The 21,897-nt window shown below is 45.2% G+C and overlaps 1 protein-coding gene across 1 annotated transcript; it reads left to right on the top strand.

Annotated features, from left to right (window-relative positions):
• Positions 1–4,628: 4,628 nt before the first annotated feature.
• On the top strand, positions 4,629–21,623 carry LOC136648540 (acidic mammalian chitinase-like). The gene is made up of 10 exons (XM_066624656.1): positions 4,629–4,653; positions 8,421–8,622; positions 9,796–9,852; positions 11,241–11,406; positions 12,285–12,409; positions 13,274–13,364; positions 14,514–14,524; positions 16,654–16,858; positions 20,149–20,268; positions 21,492–21,623. The coding sequence occupies exons 1-10, from the start codon at positions 4,629–4,631 to the stop codon at positions 21,621–21,623; spliced, it is 1,134 nt and encodes a 377-aa protein (XP_066480753.1).
• Positions 21,624–21,897: the final 274 nt, after the last annotated feature.

Here is a 21,897-nt window from a genome sequence, read left to right as displayed (position 1 = left end):
AATTCAGTGGGCATTACCGTTTTGAAGCCATGGACAATGCATCTCTTTGTTTATGCAGGTGTCTCTCCAAAGCCGTGGGAGTTCAGCTTCTTTCACAAGAGGATTACAGCTCTCCTTTTCCTGGGTGATTGGTGTAATAATATTGCAATCCTCTTTCTTTTTATAGCCATATCCTGTATATCACAAGAACCTGTCCTAATGGACAGTTAAGTCCACCTCTGCCGCCACCACCCCAACTAAGGAGTGTGTTTAAAAATGGAAGGGAAAAAAAAGGAAACCAAGGGGGATGATTCTCATGAGTATTTTCTAAAAATGCACTGAAATCACCATATGCTGACAATTGAGTGAGCCTGAAGAAGACTTGCAGCTGCTCCAGCAGCTGAGATCACAACCCACCATTGCCAAGATCACTCTCCAAAACTGGGTTTAGCGGAGATGTGGGTTCCAGGATGTGATCACATGATAAGTCAGAGCAATTGTGAGTCTCCTTTGCCATGCCCATATTGCCAAGAAAAATCTGTCCATGCTGATGTTACACTGTTAAAAAGGGTCACAAGTGCCAGCCTCTACGTGTAGAACAGCGTTTTTCAACCACTGTGCCACGTTACACTAGTGTGCCACGAGGCTGCCTCAGGTGTGCCACGAGATCAGAGCAGACAGGCAGCCACACACGCAGGGGAAGCGGCTGCTTTGAGCCTTACATGCAGCAGAAGGAAAAGGAGCAGGCAGCCAGCCAGCGAAGGGGCTGGTCGCAGCTGCTTTGCTCCTGCTCCTGAGGGAGACGAAGGCTGCAACCCAATCCTGATTTATCTGGGAGTAAGCCCCATTGACTATTATGGGACTTACTTCTGAGTAGACATGCCTAGGATTGGGTATTAAGTCCTTGCCTCCTCTGCGTGCTGATTGGGCGACCAGAGAAGCTTGGAGGAGGGTGGAGTGAGTGAGTATGAGGGAGTCAGGAGCAGGCAAGCAGGTATGAAGCGAGTGAGTCTGCTGAGGCCACCAGCCTAAGAACTGGCTGGCTCAAAGGGTCCTGGATAGCCCCTTTTCCTTCCCACAGTTTGCCTACAACCAGTGGCGCCACTAGAGTTTGCATCACCTGGTGCAGGATGCCAGCACGTCACCCCCCATGCAATGGGCAGGGCAATACCCCAGGTGGTGGGCGTGGTGATGTACCATCACTCCGCCCCCACTGGTTTTTTGGCTGTACCATTCGATAGAACAAAGATAGAACACATTCTGCATGAAATTATGCATTGATTGATATATAACATGCTGGTATTATTCCTCCAAACTGTGATTTTAGTGATTTTGATCACTAGTGGTGTCACACACACACACCCTGGGTATCAACTTACTAACACCTTATTGCAGCAATCTTCAAACTTTTAGCACTGGGACCCACTTTTTAGAATGACAATCTGTCCCAAGACTCACCAGAAGTGATGCCATGGTGGAAGTGACATCTTCAGGCAAATTAAAATGCTGGTCCAGCCCTGGTCTACCAAGTGAATTATCTCTGTAGCCTGCCTGCAATAACAGCCCCCTCCAAAATCAGTAAGGTGTTCAGTCCTACCCAGTGCCCAGTTCAATTTAAGAACTTCTGTTTAAACCTGATCACTGTCAGGATCCACCTGGCCTTACAAGTCTCAAAAAAGTTCACCTTATCAGCTGAAGCCTCTGATCCTTTTTAGTGGGGGGGGGGGGGGGGAAGGCTGAAGCACTTGCTTAGCTGCAGGTGCAAAGGATCAGGACCACTATGGTAGCCTTGCACTCTCCTTCACCTGATCTTCCACACCAGCCAAGGCATGTTTGCTTACTCATGAGTAAACTCTACTGAGAGGCTTAGTTTCGCTTTCCGTAGGGCTCAATACATTCGTCTGCTTGGAGGGAGGGACTTCCTTCTCAGGTGTTTTTGGGAGCTGCATTCATTGGATCAGGACCATTCTGGTGTTATTGGATTCCTCTCAGCCTGCCCTTTCTGACGGACTAAGGCACGTTTGCCTATTCACAAGTAAAGGCACAATATGGCTCACTTTCAATTTCCATAGTGCTTTATGCATTTTTTGTTCTCCGGTTTTTTGGCCATAACCTTTGATAGAAAGGAGATATTTCACTCTGGTTTTTTGCATTGCATTCCGCTCAGAATTCTGCATCCAATGGTATATAATATGATTACTCCTAAACCCCGCGATTTTAGCACGTCACCCGGTGCGGCCTGCACCCCCTAGCGACACCACTACCTACAACTCCCGAAAGCGACCCTCCCTGCATTGCCTTTTGCCTTTTAGGGGAAGGGCATTGGGCCCCAATCCTCTCCATACTTACCTGGGAGTAAGCTCCATTGACTATAATGGAGCTTACTTCTGAGCAGACATGCCTAGGATTGGGCTTTTGGTCACACTTTTTTTTTCTTAAATACAGGAGCAGGCAATTGGCACATCTCCCAACCCCACTCCCTCCCACACGCACTTGCCCTCCAAATCTCATAATTGCAGCCAGCACCTCTCTTCACTCCTCCGCACCTTCCAAAGAATCACTTGCTTCAAGTTCTCTCTTTCCCCCACTCCAGCTGAATCCTGTCGTTGTTTCACTCATGTCTCTTCATTGCCCCTCACCCCACAGCTCTCCTATGTGCTCAATCTGACCTCTCTTTGCCAGCACTTTCTTGCATAACACTTTAATAACATTTTTCATCCTTTTCACAATCACATATCCTTTCCTCTCCAAGCTTCCTGTGAGTTTCTTTGTCATGTAATAATATAATTGTACTAATTATATTAGCAATTAATTGTAATGTAGTGATTTAATGTAAGTAAAAAACTGGTAGTGTGCCTTGACCATTTCAGTGCCTTGTCGGTGTGCTGTGAGCTGAAAAAGGTTGAAAATGGCTGGTCTAGAAGATCTGCTTCTCCATGCCACAGGGCCTCAGGTCTTTTAAGGTGGCCACCGACTTCTCCACATCACTTCCATCCTAGACGTACTCAGTACCAGTGCCAGATTGTTAGAGCCCCTGGGGCAAAATCCATAACTGAGCCCCTCCATGGTGCAGCTCCATGGGACAGCTAAAGAGCTGGCACAGGCCTAAGGAGACCCATTGTGGAGCGGGAGGCTTACAAAGATGTAAGGAGAACTAGTTCCCCTTTCCCCTCCAAAGCCTCCCAATCTGTCCCCTCCTCACTGGAAGGTAGGGGGGAATGATAGGATTGGGCTCTGACAACTAACAGCTAACAGCCCAATCTTAACTAACTTTCTGGGCTGAAATGCCGTGGTGCTGGAATGGCCTCTGCTGTATCCAGCACATGAAGAGAGGCTGCTGGATGACTTGAGGGCTACTCCTTGAGGGCTACTCAGGGATGGGGCTAATGAGGCCTGTGCTAGCAATCACTGGCGCAAGTCTGAGAAGCCCCATCTTGGGAAATCAGGCCTGAGAAGGGGGATAGGATATGGCGGTAGCCACTGCTGCCAATCCTGCCCCCTCTCGGACCCGATCTGCCCACCCTCTCTGTCCTCCCCTGCCCTGTTACACCCCTTCCACACACTGTTCTGTCCTCCCCCTGCCACCACCCAGCTTGGGATTTACATTCTCCAGCACTGGCAGGGCAGTGCATGCTTCTTCACAGACACTACAAAGTCCTATGCTACTGCAAGATGCTTTACAACACATTTACCATCATATAGGCTGGCGGAGCATGCACTCTGCCAGTGTTAGGCAAGTATAGGATTGTGCCTTAAGTCACTAACAGCCCAAGCCAAATAAATCCCTCCTCTGATGCAGCTGTGCCAAGGAGGTACTTAATCCTATGGTGGGAGGGGTAGTTGGAGAGATCTCTTCAGGGTAAGTGAACTGATGGTGGCCTGGCCTCTGGTCTGCAGCTGCAGTGATTATGCTGATGGACTCACAGTGCTGGCTGGAGGTTCTGGAGTGCACAACAACATTGTACAACTTACGGTAGAATCCAAGCACTTCTGCCTCGATCTTGCTGGCTCTGTTGGCAGAACACGCATTCCATCAGCAGGGAATTTGGATTGGGCTACCTGCTAGAGTCTATGCACTGAGGTTAGGTCAGAGATCGGAGCTGTGGCAAGGCTGGCCCAAGATCTCCTGACACTTGAGGTGGCATGCCCTCCTTACCTGGTGAAGTGCCAGCTTTTGCTTCTCCCACTCCCTAGATTGGAAAAGGACAAGGGATCGGAGAGGAAGAGTAAATGCAGCAAATGGTGGGCCACAGCGTCGACTAAGCTGGCTCTGAGTGTCTGCTGATTTATATCTTTCCCAAAGCCTTGCTTTTTCCCAGTCACTCATTTCTAGCCTCTGTTTCTTTGCTTCTCAGACATATTCCTCCTTTTCTTCCCTGACCTTGTGGTTTGGGGTATCCAAGTCTTGCCTGCATGTGACAGAGCCAACCAAGACAGATGGTACAGAAGCTATTCATGTCATTGTGATCAGCACCTCTGTTGCACCACACCTTACTCATAGAGGGATGGAAAATGCAATTTCCTCACACACTCTATGTGGGCGTGAACACACAAACTGACAAAGGCACCAGGATAAATAAGACAGGGCACATTTGTGGGACACATCTGCTGTCTTTGAAACAAGAGGACCTGCAGCATCTGTGCTCACCATGGGTCAAGCATTCCTTGGGTCAGGTATGTTCAGATTCAGGAACATGTTGCATATGTTGCTGAATTGCTCTGCTGGATTTCATTCATTTCGATATGCTTCTGTATATTATGTGTATACTCCCTCTCTGGCTGGCAGGAACCAACCTGATGAACTATTGTATTTCCAAAATTAAAAGCCACCGCTTGAAAAAGGATTCAAGCAAAATTATTATGTCAATTTCTCTGCCCCATCAGACAGATGTGGGGTATTAGAAAAGGCTGAGGTCAACAGATACAAAGGCAAAGAGGTTCTTTGCACTTTGCGTAGCTGCGTAGGGAAGGAAATTTGGGCGAATGCAATGCAGGGATAAGAAAAGAATCTCTTGATATTCTCTCCTCCCATGAATGTGTATATGTCCATGACTCTATACAACAATTCCTGTTGCAGAACAGAAGCACAGAACTGGCAGTGCTGCCTGGCAAATTCTCTTCTGTTGGAAAAGGAGGCTGCACCCCCCCACCCCCACCCCCCATCATCTTAGCTTTGTCCAAACTTTGCTTAAGATGTTAAGTGTGTTGCTGTCAAATTTAAGCGTTTATTTTCAATTTTGATTCTGCCTGGGACCATAGTGTGAAGGAAGGAATGTATTTAATCCTTTACTGCCATGCCGTTTTCCTGCCAACCACCCCAGAAGCTGCTACGGGGCCTCAAAGGTGCCCTTTGCTTTAATTTTTCCACTATAAATTGTCCCCAATTGTCTTTTCCCCTCCCGCCCCATAGGTTTCCAGATGTGTTGACTCTTGCAAAAAAATCTAGGAACCCCTTGGAGGGATAAGCAGATTTTGTCCGTAAAATGTTTTGTGAACATTTTCATTGAAAAGCAGTATATAAATATTCCTAATAATAATATTTGCATAATAAAATCAGTGAAATAGAAGATACCAAAGAATCCATGTACTTCCATCTAACTCATCTGCTAATTTTGTTTTGTTCTAGTTTTAACCATCTTGCTGTTTCTTCACTGCAGTAAGTAACCATTTCATCAGCCCCCATTTCTTAATCTAAAGCAGGGGGGGGTGGGAAGGAGGATAAGGAGGATCATCATGTTTGTTGGGCTTCCTGAAGACATTTCTTGGCTTAGAGCAACTCGCTGTGGTGGCCATGGCCTTTGAATTAGCAGCAGAAGTGGAACAAAGACTGGCAGCTAGAGTGAGTCAGTGCAGTGCCTCTTAAAAACAGAGCAGTTAAAAATGGCAGATGATTCAGTATGAAGGTGGCAGCTGTACTTCCAAGTGAATACGGGTCCAGCCTATTTATACACTGATTTTTTTATACACGGATTTGACTCAGCACGAATGGCCACTGCAATTGAGAAGGAATGTGCTGATCCCTGGAGAAGGGGAAAAATGCATCCCTTTAAAATCAGTTTAAAAAACTGAACAGTCCTTTAACAATAATGAGAGAGAGAGAGCACGCATGAACGAACGAGCGAGCAACTGGCTGACAATCCATCAATCCTTCTCTCTCCAGGCAACCCCTCCCTTCCCCCTGAGCACTGAAAGAAAGGTGATCACTTTGCATTGGTGAAGGGACGGGCTGAGTGAAGTGCCTTTGTAAGCACTTGGAGGACGACTGATTGATGGATTGTCTTCTTAATGACTCTTATCTTACATCACTAAGGTCAGCAAGGCTGTTTTTAAATTGATTTGCTATAGTGAGTTTTTTTGCCATCCACTTGAGTGCTTGGAACGGAACCCACACGAATAATGAGTCTCAACCTGTATAACATACTGAGAACTTTACAAAGGCTGCAATCGTAGCCATACTGCTCTGGGAGTAAAATTCATTGATTATAATGGGACTTACTTCTGAGTAGACAGGCATAGGCTTGGGGTCACACTTCTACACAGTCACAGCAGTAGGACCACCTTCAAGGTTTACAATTTCCATGTGTTGGACTTGAATCTGAATTCTAACACTACGAGCAACTTTGCACTTCATCTGTTTTAATCACAATTTTCCTACAAGTACATGTAGTTCCCAACTTACTGACATTTGATTCACAGACAGCCATGTCAGCACTTTCATGCAGGTGCAGTCTGTTCAGGCTAGATCTCTCATACAAAGTGCACTTTGATATAAGTGCAAGAGCCAGCTGGATAGCCCCTCATCATTTTTGCAGAAGTGCAATCTCTCTGGCCTTGTGGTGTTCCAACATTTGTTGATTCCAACTTCCAGACAAGTATCCAGAATAGAACTAGGATGAAAGTTGGGGGCTACCTTTATGGGTTGTAAAACCATACCAGAACTAACTTCAATCAGGGGACTATCAACAATTCTAAGTGAGCAGTTCAGTAACCAAGGGCCAAACTATGCATTACATCTGTTCTTTGTTTTGACTTGACTTTTTTAATTTTATGTTTTTAAATATCATACGGAGGGAGCACATGAAACTGTTAAACCCATCGTACGCATGAGGGGGTTACTATTTTGCTCCTGCTGCAGCCTCATGCTATTTTAAAGAGAGGAACACTTCCACTGATTTTCAGCTGAAGCTTCTTTTCTCTTGAAAATAGCAGGTAGGGAGCTTGATCACAATCACAACCATGGCAAGGACAAAGTAATAATCCCCCCCCCATCCCCACCACAATTTTGACCAGTTTCAAGTGTCCCCTGAAGGTATTTCAAAAAATTAAATTTATTAAAATGATTAAAATTAAAATGTTAAAAATTACAAAAACTTTGTGGAACTTTACTGAGCACATAGAACTGTTGTAATGTATAGTCTGACCAAATGCTGAAAAGAAGACTGCAGGCTTTCCTTTGCTTTATTTTATTATATTTGTTCCTCCAAGGAGTTCAGGGTGACTTACATGCCACCCCATTTTATCCTTGCAGCAACCCTGTGAGGTGGGTTAGGCTGAGAGAGAGTGACTAACCCAGGATCACCCAGTGAGTTCCATGAGCGTCTGAACCCAAATCTCTCCATTCCTCATCTGCACTAAGCTCTAAGCATTTATATTGCTTTAGTTTATTTATAGTGCATCTGCACTAAGCATTTATATTTGCCTTTCTTCCATGGTGGAACACAAGGTGCAGAAAGGGGAGTACCCAGAATACTGCCCCTCTACCCAGCACTTGTGGGGGAGGGCAAGTTTTCCCAGTGCTTTGGATGAAGGCACAAATGTTGGGGAAGGAGGCACATCAGAATGAAGCTGACTTGCACCAGATAGACAGCCAGATTCTATGCTTCCCAGCACCTTCTGAAGTAGAGGCGCCAAAGCACCTACCACTGTATCCAGTGGGCGCCAGGAAGCTGTTGGGAGTCTCCTGGGGGAAGGGGACTTTTGTCCCCACCAATGAGTCTTCTTGCGTCTGCACCAGCTATTTTGAGTCCTGATACCTGCCCTGCCCTGCCCCGTCCCCGCTGCCCAGCAGTCTCACTTACCCCTGGCAGCAGTACGCGGCCATCCTCCTTCTGCCAGCACTGGGCCCAGCACCTGACTGGCATGGGCCCGGTGCCAGTGCTCCCTACTTTCCAGGTACCATAAACGCGCTTTATAGCACATTCATGTTACCCAGCTCTGGTGCTAGGTCAGTATTGGATTGGTCCCTTAGCTTCAGCAAGGTTGCTGCATCATGTACCCGCAGACTATGCCCTGGGCCAAAACGAATTTCTGTTTCAAGTTAGCCTTTTGGTCACATAAACAAACCCATGACTCAAGTGATCTAAGGGGCTATCATCGCAGGATAGGATAAGTATTGAGTCAACAATCCAGGATGCCTTTCACATGTGGTTTCATTTCCACAGGCTCTGCCTTCAATCTGATTTGCTACTTTTCCAACTGGTCTCAGTACAGACCAGGTAACGGGAAGTTCCTCCCTCAGAACATTGATCCCCAGCTATGCACACATCTCATTTATGCCTTTGCGGGAATGAACGGAAACAAAATTACAACAGTGGAGTGGAATGATGAACAACTCTACAGAGCTTTCAATGATCTCAAACAAAGGTATGGGGAGGGCTTAGAAGGAAAGAAGACTTGCAGGGACTTCCATGGAAGTGGAATCTCACAACACATGACCACTCCCCCTTTTCCTATAATAGGGAAATGGACGTAATGGCATATTGCTAATCAGATTTGAATGGAGGGGGCAGTGCGGTCCATGGGGTGGGTGGGGCTGAAGCTCAATAGCAGAGTTGAGGCCTTATGCAGAAAGTGTCCAATTAAGTCTATGGCATCTTCCCTTAGGGCAGGAAGAGACACCTGTCTGGAACTCTGGAGACAGCACTAAGCTAAATGGGCCAAAGACATGAGAGACCGTGAATAGGAATTTCCCATGTCAAGCAAAGCCCATTACAAGGTGGCAGCATCCATGTATCAGCATCTTGTTTCATCATTCGTTCATTTCTGCTCCCCAGCAGTAAAATGGAAAATGGTTCTCAAGGACTTCTTGCCTAATCTACACATTATACAGACTGTTATAGCTAGAACTCTGCAAATTCCACCCCCCCTGCCAAAAAATCAGCTACAGAGGGACCTGGCTTGGAGCTGTGGTCTGAAGGGAGGTGATTTAGTGCAATAAGTAGCAGCTTCAGAGGGTGATTCAAGTCAGGGAATCATTCCAGAGGCATAGGGCGCAATTCTAACTCCTTATGTCAGTGCTGGAAAGCACTGACATAAGGGCAATGCAGCTCTGAGGTAAGAGAACAAACATTCCCTTACTTTGAGGAGGCCTCTGTGAGTGACACCCAACTGCAGGATGCAGCACACATCCCATTGGCACCGCTACGCCAGTACTAGAAAGCACTGACATAAGGGGTTAGGATTGCACCCATAGACACCTCCCCACACAACACCAAATGGAAGCAAACACAGGAAGCACTCTCCCCTTCTCTCACTCCACTTCATGAACAATTGAGTGGTGGAATGATAATCTTTTGGAAAGGGTTCCATGTGCCACCTCCAACCACTTGGTTGGAAAGGGAACAGTATATGCAGACTTTATACATGCAGTTTCCCATCCAGATGCGGTTATGTGCACATAACCTGCTTCTACTGGGAGTGTAGGATACTGCACTAGATCCAGGGCAAGTGACTAGAATAGAAAGATGTATTTGCAAGTTCAACTGGGCATGATCAGAAAATTGTCTACTCAATACTGTTTTTCTACTTCCCAACTAGGAATCCAAGATTGAAGACCCTTTTGGCAGTTGGTGGATGGAATTTTGGTACTGAAAAGTAAGACATGGGTATGGAGGGTTCTAAATGAAGAACTTGATCATGAATAGACAAGATATAACCTCTCTCACTTTTTTTGTGCAATTGACAAGCTGCCATTATAATCCTGAACAATACAGTTTGCTGTGTTATTTTAAATCCCACACACCCCCAAGGTTTTATTCATTCATGTTTTATGTACATACGTACCAAAATATGAAAATGCAAAAATGCTAAAATAAGCGAGGGAAATACCCAAATGTGTTTTAAGATAATCAGTTCCATTTAATTACTCTTTTTTTTTGCGCTATACTGAAAGGTCACAAGTATAAAACTTAAAATTAAAATTAAAAGTAACATGTGTTATCATTTAAAGTCATATACAGCTCTGAGCCAAGATATCTGAGAAACTGCCTACTTTCATACAATCCAGCTTGTCCCCTTAGGTCATCAGAGAAGGCCCTCTTAGGAGTGCTGCCACTCAGGGAGGTGCATGGGGCGGCGGCAAGAAATAGGGCCTTCTCAGTAGTGGCCCCAACATTATGGAACTCTCTCCCCCTTGATTCATGAACTGCTGCCTCCCTGGAAACTTTTTGGCGAGGCCTGAAGACATTTCGTTTTAGACAAGCCTTCTGAGTTCTTGGCCTTTTTAACATCTTTTTAAACACCTTTTTAACATCTGGTTTTGTGCAGGCTTGGGACTTTTATAAAATTGCTGCTGTTGCTCTTTTTATTGTATGGACATCTGATTGCTGTTTATAAGATCCTATTAATTGTGACAGGTTTTAATGTTTTAATTTGTGTTTTAATTCTGCTTTTATGGTTTTGTATTTCTAATTATTGTTGTATGCCACCTTGGGTCCCTTCAGGGAGAAAGTTGGGATAGAAATACTATAAATAAGTAAATGTGGGATTGTTAATTACAAAAAAGAAAATATAAAATTAGTTCCATTATTCCTTTTGTGATATACCCACCATTTTTTGGCACACACCCCCTCTTTTTGTCTTGACTTACACCAGCTACATAGCTGGCATAGGTTGAAGGGTGGGATATAAATAAAGTTTATTATTATTATTATTATAAGCCACCAAAAGGCCTCTGCAGACATAAGTAAGAATATTTTACTTACCTCTGGCAGGCTTCCTTATCCCCCTTCCCTCCAAAATTGGATGCAGCATTCACTCAATCAGTGTGGCTGCATTGGCATCAGTGATGGGGGATAGGATTGGGCAGTCAGTTTGCAATCCTAAACACACCTGCTTGGGAGAAAGTTCCATTGAACTCAGTGGGGTTTACTTCTCAGTAGACGTACAGTAGATTCTGTTGTCAGTGAACTCTGATATTTTAAGTGGTCCCAAAGCATTAATCAAAGCAACCATTGTTGATATATTCCTTCCATTCATGCTAGGTTCTCTGCGATGGTGTCTACTCCTGAGAATCGCAAGATATTTATTCAATCTGTGATGACATTCCTGCCAAAATATGGTTTTGATGGCCTAGACATAGACTGGGAATTCCCAGGATCTAGGGGGAGCCCTGCAGTGGATAAAACACGCTTCACTTCCTTGCTTCAGGTACAGTAAAATCTAGTACATGAATACAGAATGTAAGCCATGATCTTATATCTCTGGTTGCAAAGTTTTGTTCCAGCACTAAGACTACTATTTTGGTGGACTCAGATACGCCTAGCACACCTGGTAAAAGGCATAAAGACTGCAACCATATACAAAGATTCTGACCAGTCACAAGCAAATTCCTGAGTCTTTATCTTTGGTATTGGAGCAAAGTGATTGTACAAACAGAATGCTAGATCAGTGATTCCAAATGGGGTAGGTTCTAGACGCATATGATTAAATTGCCTATTAGCATGGTCTTTGAGTCAGTGTGGAAGAAGAGGCTACTAGATAGATTTTCCCAAATCACATCATGAGCTAACAGGAAAGCCCTGGGTACAGATAACCCTGCATAACACAAAAATTGTTCAGGTTGAATTTTTAATGTTTCTTAAAAATTCAAAGGTGCTGATCAAGGAAAAACATAGTTTTTTAAAATTTGTATTATCAAATCTTTTTCAGTTATTTTAAATTTTGTGTTCTTACCCATTGCCTAATGCAGCAGTACCCAAAATTTTTTGTGTCACAACCCATCATGTCTTCCGCAATGGTCACCATGATGCTTCTTGGGAGCCCCTGGAGGCTGCTTGCAGGACCTACTGGGCCTGTGACCAAATCCATTGGCATCTGCAGAAGTAATGTATTAACATCCCCTTGAAAAAAATGAATAAGGAAGCACAATCTTGACTTTTCAACGACTCTGGGAGCAAAACTGGTTGACTGTCCAAGTGTTCTTCTGTAGGGTACCTCTTCTGCACAGCTGTAATTGGATTCCCCTAAGTGAAAGATGTGCAAAGCAAAGCTAACTTCACTGTTGTCTGCTGAACTATTTGACTTAGGAAATGAACAAAGAATTTCAAGCAGAAGCCCAGAGGACAAGAAAGGCCAAACTGTTACTCACTGCTGCTGTATCAGCTGCGAAGCAAACTGCTGAAAATGCCTATGAAATCAGCAAGATCTCGCAGTAAGTGGGTTCAGAGACATTGTCTCAAAGTACAGGTTGGACCTCGGTATCCATGAGGGATCTGTTCCCAGACCCTTGTGGATACTGACTACTGATATCGGGGGGGGGGGGGCACAGAGGACCTCTGCATGCAAATAGAAAGCTTTCTGCTCTCGGCCAGAGGAATTTTAATGCATAGGCTGCAAGTGGCCTCCCCATGCCTCAGAAGGCCTCCCCATGCCTCAGAAGGCCTCCAAGAGGCACTTCTGTTTTCTTAGAGAAACCTGATTTTTCTTCCAAGATTTTACATTTTTTTCTGCAAGCTACTCAGGACATGGTGACTTCCAAACAACTTAATCAAACATACTTGCTTTCAAGTTAGTTTAAGGTTGGGAACCAGTGGTTTAGACCAGGCGTGGGCAAACTTTCAGCTTTAGGGAACCTGGACCTTTAACAATTGTATAGAAGAGGGAATTTCAGCAGGTGCAGCTTCATCTCACATATGACATGTTGCACCTGCTGAAATTCTCTGTCCTACACAATTGTTAAAGGTTCAGGATCCCTAAAGTTGAAAGTTTGCCCACCCCTGGTTTAGACCATAAACACAGGAAAGATATCAGAGGACATTGACTGACGGCCCACTCCATCAAATGGTTCATCTCAGTTGGCTGAACTATGAACCCACAGTACTGATGGAAGCAATAGTGTCCAAGGCACCATGAGGGAATGAGCACCATCAGGGAATGAGTTGGGGGCACCTTAGGGGCCTGGCTGTGCCCCAAGGTCCCCAACTACCTGTTTTTAGTTGACAAATCCACATTGTACTGCGTAGCCATGTAGTGTACTAAGGGAAAAGTAAAGAAATGTTTTCCTCTCTCTTTCCAGGTATCTGGATTTCATCAACCTCATGTCATATGATTTCCATGGATCTTGGGAACGGGTCACCGGTGAAAACAGCCCTCTTTTCCCTGACACTGTATGTGGTGATTTATTTTATTCAATGATTTTATTTTGCTCTGTAGACCTCTTTGTGAGCTACTTTTGCTAAAAGCTGTAATTGATAAATACTTTAGTGAAATAATTTCTTGGCAACTTTGGGCCCAATTCTAAACTCCATTAGAGCTGACATTGGGTGTTGCAAATGTGCCATAGGGCATGTATGTGGCAACTGGAGAGGAGGGGCCACTGGCACTGAGTCTCAGTGCCATGTGGAGGGCCAGCCAGCACTCCTGCAGAGCCTGCCAGCAGTATTTTCAGGGTGGGGGGGGAGGCAGGGAGTGGGTGGAATGGGGCAGGGGAGGGTGGGGCAGAGCGGGGGAGGAATTCTGCTCCACCATATCCTATTATCTGTATTCTGAAAAGCCCAACATGGAGGCTCTCAAGTCTTCAAAATAGCCATCACTGACTTGAGAAGCCCCACTGCTGGTTCTGGTGCTTTCCCTGGGGGAAGGGGATGAAAGTCTCCTTCCCATAAGGATACCTTGAGCAGTCTCATTAGTGCTGCTAGATGCAGTGGTAGCTGTTTTGGCAGAGCTGCCATAGATAAGACTGGGCTGTTAGGGCTCAATCCTATCCAGTTTTCCAGCATAGATGCAACCATGCCAATGAGGTATGCACTGCATCCTGGGGGCGAGGGCAATCCTGGAGGCCTCCTCAAAGTAAGGGAAAATGCTTGTCTTTATCTCAGGGCTACTTTGCAGCTGTATTAGCACTGGAAAGTTGGATAGGATTGGGACCATAGTCCCTTGGTTAAATTGAGATTACTGAAAGCGCCCCAAGATACAGAGCCAGCCTGCAATTGGCAGCCTACCTTGATCATCTTTGTACTCCTGCATTCTGCCTTGCATTTAGAAAACAATTCAGCAAGAGTCCATTGGAGCTGGTTACAGTGTCCAGTAAAGAACATTCTTTAGCTGGAAAAATTTCCTTCTTTCTTTGCTTCTTTCATTAAAGTGAAAAAATATTTCCTCGTCGCCTAAACTTCTTGACAATTCCTAATTGCTCTAAGCAATTTACACAAGACCTTACACAAGCTTCAGGGCAGAAGGAATTCCAGGACAGTTTAAGGTGTTCCTAAATATTATCTTTTCCAGTTTCTATAGTTTTCTATAACTACTCATTACAGCACTTTTATGAATGATGAAATGTCTGGTTCTTAGCATAGGAAGCTAGATGCTTCCAGCTGTTGTGCCAATCACTGTGATATAGTGGTTAGAATGTTGAACTTGAACCAGGAAGAGGTAGGTTCAAGTCCCTTCTCAACATTGAAGCTTTCTGCAGACTTTGGCCAAGTCACTCATCTGCCAGGTGACTGGGTGCTACAATAATTAAAGTACAGTACCTCTCACTAGTACATCATCAAAACCAGTTGTCAGTATGGAGTAGGAAAAAAACAGCCACTAATGGAGCCAGTCAAAGTGGCAGTAAAAAAAAAAAATCCCACTCAACCTCTAGTCTCAGTCTTGGTGGGTGCCAAGCTTACAAAAAGAGGGCAGATAGTAAGCAATGCCACCTTTATAAAGTGTTGTTCTACCACCCCTAATTGGCCCAGCCCAAGCAAAGTCTGTCACTGTGAATCTGGGCAAGAACAACCTTCCTTCCAAGGCTGTACCCAATATACCCTCCTCCAATGGCTGAAAAGTGCAGACCAACCATATAGCTGAAGATAAATAACTGTTGGTTAGAACTTACAAACTTTTGAGCTAAACAGATCAGTTGTTCAAGCAGTAAGAAGATGGGGTACATTAAAGTATGATTAACCACAGAAATGATAACTATATATTGATTGTGTGGTACAATGACAGAACAGACAAAACATTGATTAGTGAGAGAATAAATCATTTGGAGCATGTGAAAAGTTTGGGAGGAATAGTATTTTGTGACTTATAAGTTATAAGGACCTTGTTTAGGACAGTGGTAAGTTCCAAAGTTTGAAGTGTACAAATCCATCTGCACATGGCCCAGTGGGATGAACAAGAGGTCTAAGTCTGAAATCCTATATCGGAGTAACAGCGCAATCCTGAGCTGCACATGGGCTGGCACAAGTCCCTCGCGCTGGCCCAGGAGGGTCGCAAACATGCTGTAAGGCATGTTTGTGCCTCCTCAGGAGTTGGCAAGTCTGGTGATTTCAGCCTCCATGCTGATGGAAGCATCAAGCCTTGTGCTGGCCCAGTTGGGCTGACGCAAGAATCTGGGGTGGGTGGGGAGGAGGCGTTCTTGTGTGGGGGGAGGCTGGGCGGTCCGGGGGCCGAGTGGATGGGGAGCTGGGGGAGGGGCTGGGATCCAGCAGTTATGCTGGATTCCATCCCCCTTTCCTGGGGAGGTTGGAGTGGCTTGAAGCTGCTCCACTCTCCTCAAACTTGCACCTCCTCCTGAGAAGGAGACTGAGGAGACCCATTGGGACCAGGGAGACTTACCCAAGGGTAAGGGGAAAGTTTCCCCTTGCCTCTGGCTGAGCCAATTCTGACCCCTATCCTGCGCTGGATACAACGCAAGCCTCTTGGTTTGCCTGTTCCAGTGCAGTGTAGGATTGCAACCTAAGTCTCATTGAACACAGTGGGACTGAATTCTGAGTGCACATATAGATTTGCACTGCAAGAGTACTGTATCTCACCATTTGACAAGTAACAAATAAGACCTTTTCCTAAATGAGCATGGTTTTAGAATAGAAATAATTTTAGACATAATTATAGATGGGTTCCCATTTCCCATAGTGCTGGAAAACTAGCTTGCAAGGCAGTATAGTTAATTACATGAGTTTTTTTTTTTTTTTTTTTTGCAGAATTTCTATAATGCATTCCATACCTGTAGTAAAAAGGGTTGACCACCTGCCCATGAACATAAACTGATAATGTCATCAGGAAGTCAATCCTTGTTACTACCATAAAACCTACTCTATCCTGTCTACTTTGCCACTGCTACATGTAGACCATTTACCACAGGTGACTATGATTGCCACATGTAGCAGGGCCTTCCAGCCTTCATCCCTCCCACTGCAGTTCATTACACTCCTGAAACATAGCTTGAAAAGGCTGTGGGACCCCCCACCCCAGTAAAGGACTCAGTATAGTATAAAGGGTTACCTTTGAAAACAAAAATGGACTTGTTCTTCTCGCCCACATGGAAATACTTTCTAGTTATGCACAGGGCTCTTAGTCCTGGGAAACTTTAAAGACTGCTGAGGTAAAGGTTTGGGTAAACAAACAAATGTTAAACCTATAATAAATAAATGTTAAAACCTGTAAGTAATTGACACTGAATGTTTGCATACTGCCTTACTTTGTCAAGGATGATGCTGTGGAGTACTGGAAGAGCCAAGGTGCACCAGCTGAAAAAATCATCATGGGAATACCTGCCTATGGCCGAACCTTCACCCTTTCTTCCTCTCAGACTGGGCTTAATGCACCTGCCTCAGGGCCTGGGAAACCTGGTGCTTTTACGCGAGAGGCTGGCTTTTTGAGTTATTATGAGGTAAGCGTGCTTCATACCTTATGCATTCAAAATAAATGTTGCTATTTCCAGTTTAGAACAGATTAATCTTCTTTATCACACAATTTCTGTGTGCTGTTCCTCTCTGTTAACTCTAATAGCACCCAGTAGGAGACAATGTAACTGGGCTAGGTCAGGAAATGACCTTTGGGAGCCTGGTAATTCTCACCAAAAAGAAGAGCAAGCCTTGAGTCCCTGAATCCTTCTCCACTGAACTGAGTGGAAACATTGATGTCTCTGAACCCATTTTTGCCCAGCGCACAGGTGTACACGTTTGGTCCCTGTTGCATGTATGCAACATTGGGCAGAAATGGCTTTTAATTCCACAGACAGGTAGAAAGTGGCTTCAGTCTCCAAAAGATCTAGTACCAGGGAGGGGCAAGTACCAACTACTCCTCACTGAAGACACTCTTTCCCCAAAATCCTATTTTTTTCCACCAACATGTCCTCTCTTCAACCCAGGAGCTGTCATTTGCAGCCTTGCAAGCCTCCATGATGCCCACATGCAAATAATTGCTTTGAGGCTGGGTGGGTAGAGATTGACTCAGGTATGGACCGCATTATTTCCCCATGTAGGCAAGAAGTAGCTTGACCTATTTCCAAGTCAATCTGATGCAAGTCATGAGGAAGTTTCAAATGACTACCCAACAGACTATGCAGCAGATTTTGCAACAGTCTCTAGTTCAGGGGTCGCAACCTTAAACACTCAAAGAGCCATTTGGACCCATTTTCCAGAGGAAAAAAAACTTCAGGAGCCACAAAACCCTTTTGACACCTAAAATGAAGATAACACTGCATATATAGTTTTTTTTTTTTTACCTTTATGCTCTTATAGGTCCCATTTTTATAAAGTAGCCGCCTCTTGTAGCTTTTAGTTAGTTTTATCATACATTCTTGTCCTGTGTTTTCAGACACCTGGTCCTCTATGGTGTTTTGCCTGATTCCAAGGCCATTCTCTGCCTGGAGAATTATGCCCACTTTAAGCAAATTAGCTCCCCTTTCCCCCAACAAATGACCCTGGTTCTGCCCTGCAGTCCTGCTGGACCCCACCTCCAGGGTAGCTCCCCTGTTCAACCTGCAGAGGTCCTCTCTCCTGCCAGCAGCCTCCTACCACTACAGCAGACCCTGGATCATCAGCAGGTCTTGGGCACAGCAGCTGCACTTCAAACTCCAGTGTCTCTAGCAGTCCCTTAGTCACAAAGTCAGAGTATCCAGGGCAGAGTCCAAAGTCAATAAACCAAGTCACAGTCCAAGGTCAAATTCCAAAGTCAGTCAAATCAGTCAGAGTATCCAAGTCAAAGTACAAAGTCAATAAGCCAGGTCAGATTCCAAAGTCAACCTGCACTCCTTTTACAACCCACAAACCCTTCCTGCCTCAGGTGCTCTTATATCCCTGAGGGCCCTATTGCCTTCAAGTGGCTGCAGCTGTGCAGCACACTCTGCTGGATGCTCAGGCTTACCCTTAAAGGGGCCACTGCTGACACCACCTCTACCTCCTCACCAGATCTTCCTTGATTCCAATACAAGTGGGGGGGGAGCAGATCCCTATACAGACCAGTGCAAAAACTGGTAGAAAGTGCGGGGGAGGGAAGATCTCTATATAGATATCACAGCAAGACCATTGCAAAACCCCTTGCACACAGAACCAACAGATGGAAGTTTGGGGGGGGGGCAGATCTCCATACATACCAGTGCAAAAACAGGGGGAAAGGTAAGTCAGCCCCAGTAGAGTCAACGGGGCTTCATCTCAGGGATGCATGGACAGGAGTGCAGCCTGCTAGTGGCTCCTCTCCCTGTCTACTCAGAAGTCAGCCCCAGTAGAGTCAACGGGACTCACCCCAGGGGAGTATATATACACTGCATATATAGTTTGCGCTCCCCTCTTATAGGTCACAGTTATATAATACACTTCCCTCTTCTAGGTCCCACTAAAAATCAGGTCCAGACGCGCAGTTGGAAAACAACTGTTTTAGATTGTGCACAGGTGAACTGCTTGTGAAGGATACTGTCATTCTTTACTGTCATTTACTTCTGTACTTCTGTAAATGCCTTTCCACACAATACTACCTCTGAACAAGACCACTTAGTACTACTTAACACTGTTCACAAAGGTGCTCCGGAACAAACAAACTAAGAGTTCAAAACTGCATAAAATAAAAGGCTTACTAACAGTGATTACTTCACAACCATGAAATATGCTTTGATGCTACATAAACAGTATGTTACACATACAGTATACAAACATATACAGAATACCATCTGGTGCAGGGGTCTCCAAAACCCTTTCAAGTTTCCAAGTGAAGGAAATGGAGCAGTGAGTGAGTGACGGGGGAATGCTGAGTGGGCAGCTTGAAGGCTGTAATCCTGGGCACCCATTCCTGGGAGCAAGCACAATGGGACTTACTTTTGAGGAGACCCGAACAGGAGGACTGAGCAGCTGCACTCAATTGCTTGCTTTTGTGCTGCGGCTCGGGCAGGAGGGAACGGGCGGTGCGGGCTCTTTGGGCAGGAGCTGCTCCGCCAGCCTGTTCGCGCCCTCTCCTATGGGGCGCAGCCGCAGGATGCGTGGGAGCTGCACTAGTGCGCTCAGGCTGGTGAGGGGCAGGTGTGTTGCGGGAGGGGTGAGCCCCTCCCTCCCACGGGTTGGCCCCGCACAGAGCCGCAGCAGAAGGCTGAAAGAGCCACTTGCGGCTCCAGAATGGCAGGTTGCCGACCCCAGCTCTAGTTCCTAAACCTCCAAACTGAGGAAATACTTCCAACCCCAACTGTTTCTCAAATCAAAAATATCTGACAGTTTTAGCCATAGCCAGCCCAGCCTTGAGGATGATTGAATCCTCTGTTTTAGGAGGCAATCTGGGGCAGGCCATAATCTGTTAGGGGAGCCCATACTATACACCCGCCCATCATTCCCCCCCTGGCAGCCACATGCTCTTCTCATGTGTTCTCCAAGCATGCAAAGAAGAATGGGGAGGGCTTCCCACCTGCTCCTGCAGCCGCTGTGTGAGTGCTTCCTATACAGTGCCCTGTGGAGAGAATGCTGGGAGTGAAGCCACTTTACAAAAAGCAGCAGTGGAGCTAGAGCACGATGTGCCAAATGAGTGCTCTATGTGTGCATGATGGTGCCTACTGTGGAGGTGCATGTCTCTAACAGTGCACATATATTGGTGATGATAGTGGGTTGGGCAGTGAAATGTGGTTGTAGGACCAGGAGGTGGTGCAGCTTACCTTTTTTCACCCTGATTTTACCCAATTCCCAATTTGTTTTGTTTCAGATTTGTGACTTTCGGAAGGAAGGTGCCACCACAGTAATGCTTGAGAAGGAAAAAGTTCCATATTCCTTCAAGGGAAATCAATGGGTAGGATATGATAATGTGGAAAGCGTTAAAACTAAGGTAAGCATATAAACTAGTTTAACATTCTTTGCTGTTACAAAAATCTTCTTGTGGCAATAATTAAAGCATTTGCTACAGAACTAAACAAGTGGGCATGCTAGCAGCTTAGCTGCTTATGGGCTACTATAGATTGTAAATTCCTATTACTGAAAGAATTACTATGAACTTGATATGTAGTTACGAGAGGGCTATTCACACATTATACTGTACCCAAGTACAGCTGTTGGTACTAGTGCCAGCACTAGATTGCTGACAGCCCTGGGTCAAAGCCTTGCACTCCCCCCTCCCCCCCATGGCAAATTGTATACTCCCACATACAACAGTTTTGAGGATTCAGGAGTTGACTCATCCCAGTGAACTGTCTGATGAATATGGGGCCCTGGCCAGAGCTCAATCATGTCAGCCCTGCTCTGTATCTAGGACCAGATTTTAATGTGAATGAGTGTACCCTGGGTTACAGATTAACAATCCCTGTACCAATTGTATCAGCACTGAATAGAATGTGTGAATAACAGTTCCCAGTTACAGGCTGGGAAAATGGGAGTATCTTGCCTGAGAACTCCTGTGCTGGGGAGTGGAACATCCCTTCCTCTACCAGAGATCAATGCTTATGGGAGTTTTAAACGTAGGATTTTCGCTACATGTTGACAGAGTGGGAAATCACAACAATTAGTCATGCCTTTCCAATGGCCAGGTGGTGGCTGCTGTCATTGTCAGGCAAAGTGATCTGCGTGGTAGTGAAACAGTAGTTTCAGTAGTTTTATTCTGAAGAAGAGCATTGCAAGGCAATGAGTCTTCAGTCTTCTGCTAGCTCCAATGCAGGATCTCAACATGTTAACCATATGTTGCAAAGCTGTTCCCCACCAGAAGCACCTTTTTCTGGTGCTGGGTATAAAGGTGTTTGTTTCCGGTAAGATCACAGCCTCTAAGTCTTACTGGACACTGTGGGCTTACTTCTGACTAAAATAAATAAAACAATTTTCAAACAGCTCAAGCTATGGATTCTATGTATATGCAACATTTTCTAGCTGCCTGGTGGAAGCGTTCATGACAATTGATATAAATATTAATTAACAGGGATCAACAATTAAAAGCGGAAATTAAACACCACTCTGAACCAATGGTTACCCTGCTTTAGTTGCAGGCAATAAGATCCGGTTGATAGTTTTCAACATCATGGGAGGCTGTGATACGACATATGCCGTTTCCTTTTTTTCATCCAGGCCAGATACGTGAAGCAAAAGAAGCTGGGAGGTAGCATGGTTTGGACGGTGGCTCTCGATGACTTCCGTGGTACTTTCTGCAATCAAGGGAAATATCCCCTTCTGGAGACTCTGAAGAAAGAGCTTCAGTGAAGCAGAAATGGGTTACATTGAAGGTGAATAATATGCTTGTTTTCACTAAAACCATCACAGGGCTTGCAGAACACCAAATATTGTGCAGGTATCACCCCTCTTACCCCACTGGCACACTCTTACCCCATTTGCATTTCCTTTTTTAGAGCAATATCAAGGCCAGTAGTTGCTCCAACCATGTTTGGGGAAAAAGCAGAAGTCTCTGAAAGAGGAAGAGTCTTTTGTAAAGGGATCTCCATTTCTCCATTTACAGATTTGGGTGTGATTGAGGCCA

This window comes from Tiliqua scincoides, chromosome 4 (genome assembly GCF_035046505.1).
Source record: "Tiliqua scincoides isolate rTilSci1 chromosome 4, rTilSci1.hap2, whole genome shotgun sequence".
In the NCBI taxonomy this organism is placed as follows: Eukaryota; Metazoa; Chordata; class Lepidosauria; order Squamata; family Scincidae; genus Tiliqua; species Tiliqua scincoides.
Note: the sequence above shows the minus strand (reverse complement) of the source record. Positions and strands in the feature narration are given on the sequence as shown.